Below are 10279 nucleotides of genomic sequence, written 5' to 3' on the forward strand. Positions count from 1 at the left end.
CTTATTTACTCCAATACTTTACTGATGGGAAACACAGTAAGCAATCACCCCAGACCAGATCCTTGAAAATATCTTTCAACCAGAAAAAGAGCTCATCACATGGTTTCCGCAGTGTCCTGTGGTTTAGGACTGCAGATAGATTTGATTTTGATGAAGTCAGTTCTCTCTAAATAAATCACAACACTGAGGGTTTATTGCAGCAGGGTTCTCCCTAGAGTTCACCACTTCAGCTCAAACTGGCTTAGACAGGGGAAACAGGGATTCACCCCAAAATAAAAAAAGATCAATTACATCTTAGATTCATCTGAATTATTCATAACTCAGTGTTTTGGGGGATTGTAGTGAATGAAAGAAAACAGAAATCCATCAGAAACAGTGTTGTGCTTGATTTATGTTCTTTAAGTCTGAGAGCTGGGATTCAAAAGGCCTTTGGGGCACAGATTATTGGTGCACACTCTCATCCTGATTGCAGCCCCACAGCGCCACCTTGTGGTAGCAAGTATACACAACAAAAACATTTGACTACTTGGCTTTTCTGTTTAATTTTACATGTACATCATACAGCAGCAGCATTCACAAGTTTCACACAGCACTTATACTTTGGCAGCATTAGTGGTTTACTTAAAGCCGAAATCTTTTTGTTGTTAGTGAAAGCTCACAAAAGCATACATACAAGCATATACAAATAATACATAGAAAAATACAGCCGGAGTGAACAGTTGATTATATGACTTCAGGCAAAAATATTGTCCATAACACTAGTAGGAAGGTAATCGCATTAGCTCCAGAGCGGGAGTGATGTAATAAGCTGTTGTTGCGTAATGCGCCAGTGTATGTCTTAGGTTCTCTTGGTACAGTATTGAATATCAGGGGGAACCAGGGGCCTGCACCCGTCCCCAGCTGCCTTTGGTTACTGCACAATCTGCTCTGTGGCTTGAGGGACCAGCAGGACCATGCTCATGTGGTCTGTCTTTAGTCTAGTTCTGTAATTATTACAGTACATTAGGCTGTATCATTATAAACCATTGTCTATATCCAAATCAGTTATTGTAAAAATATTTATAAAATATGAAACCCCATCTTATAATTTAATTGTTTAAAAGGGAATGATCACAGCGATTGTCAGCTGCCACTGAACATTCATATTCCTCACAACTCAGACCCAGAGGCTTTCAACTTTTGCAAAGGCACTTAAAACTAAACAAATGCACTTTGATGGGGTACTTAAACACAGTTTTAGGTTTAAATACAATACATGAGTCAAATAAAATGTTGGTGACTGGTGTAACATAGCCTTAGATCAGTGTAGTACTGCATTGCATTTGGTGTGTAACAGTAATTTTCACACTTGCCACAGGCTTAATATATGTGCAACTCAAACAGGACTCAAACGTTTGGTGAGGGCCTCCGTGTGGGCTTTACAAACCCAGGCTCCAGTCCTGCTTTGGTCCTTTCTGCTCGTCAAAGAGCCCAATTCTTCCACATTGTCGGAGTTACTTTTCCAATCACACGTCAATCTTCTTAAGCTGTTCATAAGTGAGGAAGAACTGGATAGAAGGTTAAGGAAATTTCCAGGGAGACTGAAAGACTTAAGCCCAAAGCTTTTGTTGTTACAACTTCCCTGTGACCCCAGGTTTCCCCGCTTCTCCCTGACAAGTCCATAATCCTGTTATATTTTCAACTGTATGAGAACGGACCAGTCTGCACCGACTTTATCACTCTATCTTTCAGCAGATCTGGGTCTTTGTGCCTCTCATGCCTTTCAACATTATAACAACAGCGTGGACAGAGTATAGATCCCCTACATTCCCACCTACCGGACAGCACTGCATTACAAACTTGTAATGCAAGGCCAAAGATAAATGCAACTCTTTGGATTTATTATTAGATGATCAAGAAGAATTACCAATTGTTTCCAGGTAATTTCACCAATTCTTATGTACAGTATAAACACCAGATGGGGAAAGGATACAATGATGTTCCACGGGCCTAGTCGCAGCCAGTTGGGAAAGAACCCCTTGTACAATGCCATAAACCCCTCCGAACGCCATGTCTGAAAGAAAACATACAAGTTCTAGTTGTCTAATACCAACATTATGAATATGATCTCTGGAGTCAGTTTATGTGGCTGGAGAGCTATGGTTGTGCACTAAAACACAGGTTTATAAAAAGCCTAAAGAATAAATTGAGCAAGAAAAATATCTTGGCACCGAAAGGTTTTGTCAATGTGCTGCATGTGGTGTAAATGAAGACACGTTTTCTGCAATAATTAAGCGAGATGAAAGGGGGTTGACCAACCTGTAGTATACAATCCAGAGTGCCCTTGTACAGTGCTCCTCCTTTTTGGTTCATCATTCGCGTTCGTACCACGTCCACTGGGTTAGAGGCCAGAGCACCAGCAAGACCACACGCGAAACTTGACCTGAAAATACAAAGAATGGATCACACAAGCTCTCAGTATAGCATCAGCGTTTTAGGGAAAATATAAAATATTTTTGAAGGAAAAGGTAAAACAAAAATCAACTCGATGACTTCGAGTTAAGGTTTGACATATGAGATGGAAATTTATTCTAAAGTGCCAATAAAATGCATTTGAGTGGATTTTAATTGGACACAAACCCATCTGAGGTCAGCATTTTCGTCAAATTTAAATGAGCTCCATAACCTTTTTAATGCAGCTCTGCGCAAAAAATTGAGAAAACTGCTTTGTTGCATTTTTTTGTAAAGCATAGCGGAGAAAGATGTGTTTTAATCGCACTGAAGACATAGACTTGAGTACACAACAGAGTATTTCTGCAACACAGCATTTAAAATGGGGGATCTTAACAAATAGTTTGTTTACTAGTACGACTAACATTGTAGCATTGTCATTGATTCGGGCAGATCACATCAGTTGTCATTGAATCAGAATCAATAAAAACAATAAATTGTTTTTATTGCCTTGGTTATGAACAGGTTCACAACTAGGATTTTTTTTTCCGGTTGAAACAAGAAACATAAAGCATAACACATAATTTAGTTAAATAATATACTATAAAGACTATAAGGGCCTGCGTGAGAATATTACATTTTAACTATGATAAAGACAACAACAATTTGACACAGAACAGCATGAGTGTATTTGCAGCTGTACAGGTGCATTGGGCCCGATCTTGTGCATCAAAACGGAGACGATAGCGTGACATTTTGCGCTCAGTCGGGGCGCACTTTGTGATCTTGCCACTCCAGACTTAGCGCATTTACGTGGGTGGAGACGCACACATTTTCCTCCAACCAGATCGACTCCGCGTCCAGGAGAGTGGTTGTGTGGGAGTGTGGGGTGAACATGTGCTTTTGTTTTGCTTCGCGTTCACGCCGAGCGCGGCCGATCTGCGCCACAGCGGACGCTGTAGCTCTTTTTCTCTCGAGACGTGAACATCGTTTAGCTCACGATGGGGTAAATAAAGTTTTTAGTTTGACCTGTGAGAGCCTAAGGCTTAAGAAAGAACGCAAGACAGCGCAATGTAAACGAGGAAGTGAATGTCAGCCGTGTTTCCATCACTGCAGTCACCTCCTCTTGTGACGCCCCCTCACAGGTGGCGGAGGCGAATGGCACATATAGCGCCGCCACTCGGAAAATAATTCGCCAAGAGCCTGCGCCGCCCCGTGCGCCGCCACAAGATCTGGCCCATTGAGTGTTAGCAGCAAATATGATTGTGGACATACTACATGGTGCAATAGAGCAGATTACATTCAAGAGTCTGTAACTGAGTTACACCGCAAACAATCACGGTTTGTGGTGCAATTCCAGTTGAACAGTACACAGAGGAAGTTGCCAGGAAGTTGCCTGTGTGTAAGTGCCTGATGTGTATTGGTCAGAAAAGCCAGTGTTGTAGAGAAGGGAGTGAATGAATTATGAAGTAGTGCTTTCAAAAGCTTATCAAACATGTAAAGTAAAGTACAATTCAAATCCAAGCAGCTTTTTCTTTTTTAATTCATCTGATTCTAAACTATTTAAACAAAACGGCTTCACAAGTAAAAGTAAATCTTGAATATTTTATATTAAGATATGGAGAAACGTAACCTGGCTAACACCAGGCTGCTGTGTGCGCTCGAATTATTTCGAACTGCACAACAGCCTGGGGACCATGGCCAAATCTCCGGTGGATTTGGGAACCAATCACAGAGCGAGGAGGGACGGCAAGACGATGACGCGCTATTCGATATATGGAAGCTTGTAGTTTATTTACGGATAATTAAAAAAAAAGTTTATTTACGGATCCAACATGACAGCAGCAGACACGATGGTATTTTTTTGATCAAGCTTTAGACCTTGTTCTAAATAATTTAGCTCAAAAGTTTACAGCGGGTACGTCATACGTCATCTCATACGATGATACGATTGGCTGGGGCTACGTGCAGACGCATGAGACTTTTTTTTTTTTTTTTTCGTATCGCCCAATAAACGACTATGGACGCTCGTAAACCACACCTCTCCTACGAGAAAATGAATTGGTGGTCCCCAGACTAAATATCACTTGTGATTTTAGTCTGGTGTTAGCCAGGCTAGGAGAAACGTGGAAAGTGAGATATTTTTCGTTTCCGATAGACAGGCCGAAAAACTACAGTATAATTGTGCACTTACACAAAGTGAGTGTAGACCGTGTCTCCCATGTATCCAGACAAGATCAAATGTTTCTTGGTGATGTCATAAACCGGCAGTTCGACCCCCACCACAATGGCTGCCCGCTGCGCTGTCAGAGAGACGCCCTGGCACATAGGCAGGAACATCATAATATTTACATACAGACGCAGATGGTTCAAGTGTAAACACTGTCAACCTCAAATAGTGTGTTTATACTCATTATAAACTGTACCTTCCATAGCCCTCTTGTTCCTTCTTCTTGGTAGATGTTGATAAAGTTGCCCATCATACTCCCCTGGATAACTCTTCCTTGGGCCTGCATACGTATCTGTAAATAAAAATGTAAGAAATGGTTAGTTGCAGTGGTTGTCAAAGTACTTCATTACATTGTGTTGTAAACCAGATGTTGATTGGTAGGTAGTATTCACAATGTATTACTGACAACTTGGGTTATATCAAGGTGCTCAAATGATTGTTATAAGAAAGCCTTATAAGTAAAACGGAACAAGATACTGAGAGTACTTAAAAGGGGTGGGACTAAAAGGCCCCTTTTCGGACAGCCTAATCTAAAATGTGCAACAGATAAAACAAAATTGTTTGTCCTAGGCTGTAAATGTATTGAGCTGCACATTTGATATTGAGCTCACAACTGCCTCAATCATGGCAGGTTGTATTTTGAGTTCATATAAGTTTGTGTTTTTATGTTTTGTTTATGGTCCAAATAAATATTTAGTCATTCATTCATGTGAAAGTACAGATACTTTCCGTCAAACATTACTCCAATACAAGTAAAAGGTTTGTACTGAAGAGAAAGTACTGAAGTATTTGCTACAGAAAATACTCATTTAAAGTAGAAAGCAATGCACTTACACAATTATTTCTTTTTTTTTCCTTTATCACAGACTCTGAGCTCTGGCTGATTTTAGTTTCTTAGTGGTGGTGGTTGTTGTACGGTCTAACGGAAATGCCGAAGAGTAAGTCAGTAGCTGCAGAGTCAGGAATGCAAATCAGACTTTTGGCAGTGCCGTTGTCCTAAATATTTCTAACTTACTTCCAGGAATCACACAAGACTTGTTTTATCTGCTCTGTTTATATATCATTAATTGTGACCAATGTGTCCAAGACACTATGTTCTCAATGCCAGCCATGCCCTTCGGTTAGTCATCTCTTAAACCCGTACCCCATGGCACTCAGAAACATAATGCCATGTCACCCCATGGACTCGTAGTAACTGTTATATTTAGCCCGTCGTTTGCCGCGTAGCAGGCTAAGCCCTTTGTGCGACCTCTGCTCTGCAGGGCAGGCAACCAAAAATAAGCTCAGGTAGAGGTCGGGGGAATGCTTCATTGAACTACAGTTCAAACCTGCTCGACCACTTTAAGCAAGACAAGTTTTTGCGAAGTGATAACTAGGTCAGGCTCAAGTACGGGCAAGAAACAAAAACAACCTCTAATCTTATAAGTAATAATATTTGTAAATGTTTAGAGTGAACTTTGATTATTTTGTGCCATGGTTGCTAGAAATGTAGTAAATGTACACATGTCAAAGGTCAAAGCAATCTTAGACTTGTCACTCTTTACCTTGAGCACATCAGTGGGGTTGGCAATAGAAGAAGATATGACTCCTGACAGGATACCACACAATACATTTGTCAGCAACGTTTCGTCTGAAAACAGAGAAGAGCAAATGGCTGTGACACCGGATAGTTGTAATAAAAACTCACTTTGGAGCTTTGGACTTACAGGCACCAGTAAAAGTCGCATTAGCCAAAACATCAGACAAAAAAAAATAAAACAGCCATAGTAATAATAATAATAATAATAATAATAATGGTAAACACACATGCTGTATATGAAAAACTCCTTCAGCTTAACCTTGATAATGTAATGTAGGTCAACAACACAATCACATACAGCAGTGGTTCTCAGACTTCTCATGCAAAGTAACATTGGACCTTCCAAGTACCTTCATCGAGTTCAAATCAGGACCAAAACTCAACTTAGAAGAGACTAAAACAGCCCTAGATGGAATGAATTATGTCCAAACAGATTAGAAAACTAAATGTATTGCTAAAGAATAAATGATGATCTCTAATAACAATAAATCTAGAATTGCAGATGACCCTGAGTATCTAAAAAAGCCAAAGCACCACCAAAGGTACACATGCCATACTTTGAGTACTTTGAGTACTGTACATAAAGCAGTAAAAGTGGTCAGTCGTAACACATACCACACCACTGACTTCATTGGAATGTATTGGACAAAAAATAGGCAGAACCCTGCGTTTTGATGTGCAGAGACGTTTATGACTGTTTAAGACTTGTCCAGCGAGTTAATGACTGTGTAGAGCCTTTTCTTTTGACCTTCAAAGAGGAATTCACGTGTGGACTTACCCTCAGGTCTGTCCACTATCAGTCTTTTGAAGCTCTGGTATGTGCCAATTTTGATGGTGCCATAGGAAGCCTGGCGGAGCATGGCTGGGGCAATCCTAACACAGAGGTGACAAGTTAGTTACAGCAGACATAGCCTACATATTGAATGTATGTCAAAATGTCCAGTCGGTCAGCTGTTTTCAAGTCTAAATAAAGCTCTTGGGTGCTCGAGAAGACAGCTATGCAGCTGTGTGCACCTTAGGGGAGGAAATGGAACTTTACAGGAAGCAAGAGTTATGATGCTACAAGATGGCGTGCAAAATGTTACAGTAGGTTATTAAAAAACAGAGCACAGCTGAGTCCCGTGCATGTGTCCCCACACTTACCCCGAATAAAGAGCTCTGGGCCCCTCCTCTCTACCTATCCGGGCCATGGCGTGGAGCATGCCTCTGTAGCGGATTTCTCTGTATTTACTGTCCCCTACTTGGCCTTGTACTTGGAGCCGCGTCTTGGCAAGATCGATGGGGAATGTTCCTGCAACACAGCAAGGCATGCACAACATCGTGAGCTTAAATCAGAGTTAAAAGGCCACACTGGCTCCTTCCTCGGACCTCCTCCTCCTCCTCCACACGGCTGCTCAGCTCATCACTCACCGCACTCGGCTGTTACAGAAGCCAGCCCGCCGAAGACAAAGGGCTTCCAGTTCACAGTAGACATTTTCTTTGCTGCTCGAATACGACGAGGAGATGCTAGAAGAACCGATGAGACGGCTCTGCACGGGTCGTTGACAGGGATCCAAGCTGAAATGTAAAAGCGACGCAACGTCTAGCACAAGCACTACCGGTGAACGAGTGAAATCAACGCGTGCGCCCCCTCTGCCGCCAGGCTCTGCCGCTCCAAGACGTGGCCACACCCGCGCGCCCTTAGATTGGCCGAGGGTTTCTCTTACCCCGCCCCGGCTGTGGACGACCTTTTCTTGGCCGGAAGAGAAAATATTTTTCTTAGGCCAATGCAATACAAAAGAAGTTAATAATAAAAGAATAAAAATAAAAACATTTCTTAGGCCAGTTGGTACATCAACCAATCACAAATAGTGACAGTAAAACATATCAACCAATGATAGTTGGTACATTCATACATGAAGGAGTTAGTAATATTTGTAAAATACAGTAAACGATAAATCCTTTTGGGACATTTTTGTATGATCATTAATTCATATTAACCTCTTGGGTAAAACTGCCTTTACCCAGTTTTACCCAAATCTAAAAGCTTCTTGACCTGAAAGCTTGACGCCTATAGGCCAGGATAAAGCCTAATTTGAAAGCTAAGGCCTACAAAACACTCTTGTTTGTTAAGTGTTCGTAACATTTTTTGAAACATTTTTGCTTCATCACAGTTGCGTAACACTGAAAAGCTAAATGCGGACAAGATGCTACAAGAATGCAAAGAAAACCTGACAAAAGCTTTCAAATGCGGCTTTACCCTGGCCTATAGACTTTGAGCTCTCAGGTTAACCTTACCCCTGGCTGAACTGAGCACGTTTTCTCCAGTGTGGCTTTACCCAAATCTAAAAGCTAGTTGTATTGTCTTGTTGGTCAAATTACAGTGGGAAAAAAAAGTATTTGGTCAGTTTCACATAGACATTGTACTACTGACTTCTATTCGGGTAAAATGATTTACCCAGTTACTGTACTGTCTCCTAATTGTCCAGTCCCCACTATTTAATTTCTTAACCTCCACCTGAACCGAGCACATAAAAAATAAATAAATAATGCACATTGGATTTCCTGACCTTGTGCTTACCGTCTTATTGACATCTATAAATCTTTGTCCTGCTTATTCAGCGACCCCTTGACATTTAGCCTGATAAACCACACCTGCCTCTTTCTGCGCGAAAGAAGGTGTACCTGACAAACAGATCAGTAGGTGGATCATGAAGAAGCACATAAATGACTACTTTTGGAACTGTGAGAACTGGATGAAAAATGTTTTGAAACAAGTGGGTGTGCTTGGAGCAGAACCACCTGCACCAGCGCCCATGGTCGAGGTCAGATCTTTACGCGCTGACCATGGGGACAGTCAATCACCACGTAGGAGAGCGCTATGTCTGTGTTCAGCCTCATCACATGGAAGCCATATTCAACATCAGGATGAAGGCAGAGCTGGAGCGTGCGTCATTAAAAGTAAAAGCTGCTTGCAATACAGGAAAAGTTGGCTGTCGAAAAAGAACAAGCTGAAGTAATGGCACAAGAAAAGCTGAGAGTTGTGGAGTTTGAGACGCATCAGAAAAGACATTGAAATTAAAGCTGGAAAAAAATGCCGCCCACCAACACTTTTTTCACATTAAAAAAATAGCATGATGTATCTTTAAGTTTTTATGGACAAATAGCCACTACATAGCAACAGTTCAAAAAGATATAAATTAAAAAATAAAGCTAAAAATAAATTAAGTACAGCGATGAGTGATTTCCACGAAAGGACAATCTATAGTTTGTTCTATCTTCATTCCTTTTTATGGATAATTATGTTCTGGAATTCATATTAGTCATTACAATTATTGAATAAAAATGTGTAGTTACAGGGTATATTCACTAGATGGCAGTAAAAGACCATGTCAGCCCCTGGCATTCACATTGTTGTTGAAAGTCTTTGTTAAAAAATGACCTGAAGATACATTTCGCATGTTGTATGGTCCAATCAATACAATTATTAAACATGACATTGGCAATTATTTTTGTGGAAAACTCCACGAGCACTGTAATTTAGCCCAATAGGCCCTCAATCACTCAAAATAAGGATTTATGTTGGTGTGTATAGTAAACGATTTTTCCTGATATCATTCATTTCTATCATGTTTGTCCCTTTGCTTTTGAAGGAAACACTGTCTCCTTTTACGACTGTGGGGCATTCGTCTAAAGCATATTTATTATGATCTTATGCTAGTTGTACTGTTTGATTAATGGGTTGTCTATGGGTCAGTAACCCCAGCATTGTGTGATCAGTACATTATAAACGACCAAGAAGAACAAGTCATTGTGTGTGTGGCAGTGCACAACGCCATGAGCAAAGTGCACGCAGCATTGACGAACAGAAACAAATGAATGGATATATTGCAGGTTTATCTGATGCCAATAAGCACAGAGAAGTGTGGGGCACCTAAAAATGGCCACATTTAATGTGGTGATTTGTCAAAAGGAGCTGGAGAACAGCCCTGTGATAGTAGAGGGCGAAGAATATCTGTTTGTACGGTTATGGAGAAAATACAAGCCAGTCTTTTTCTGCC

General features: G+C 40.9%; 1 protein-coding gene across 1 annotated transcript; it reads right to left on the minus strand.

The window, feature by feature from the left end:
* Positions 1-382: 382 nt before the first annotated feature.
* LOC306972915 (kidney mitochondrial carrier protein 1) lies at positions 383-7872 on the minus strand. Its single transcript, XM_079569622.1, has 9 exons — positions 7650-7872; positions 7383-7530; positions 7018-7112; positions 6205-6290; positions 4857-4952; positions 4625-4749; positions 2299-2422; positions 1973-2053; positions 383-1547 (listed from the first exon to the last, which is right to left on the minus strand). Exons 1-9 carry the CDS (start codon positions 7711-7713, stop codon positions 1506-1508), a joined length of 861 nt encoding a protein of 286 aa, XP_079425748.1. The 5' UTR covers positions 7714-7872; the 3' UTR covers positions 383-1505.
* Between the last annotated feature and the right edge of the window lie 2407 nt (positions 7873-10279).

This window comes from Gobius niger (assembly GCF_951799975.1).
Source record: "Gobius niger genome assembly, chromosome: 13".
NCBI classification, from domain to species: Eukaryota; Metazoa; Chordata; class Actinopteri; order Gobiiformes; family Gobiidae; genus Gobius; species Gobius niger.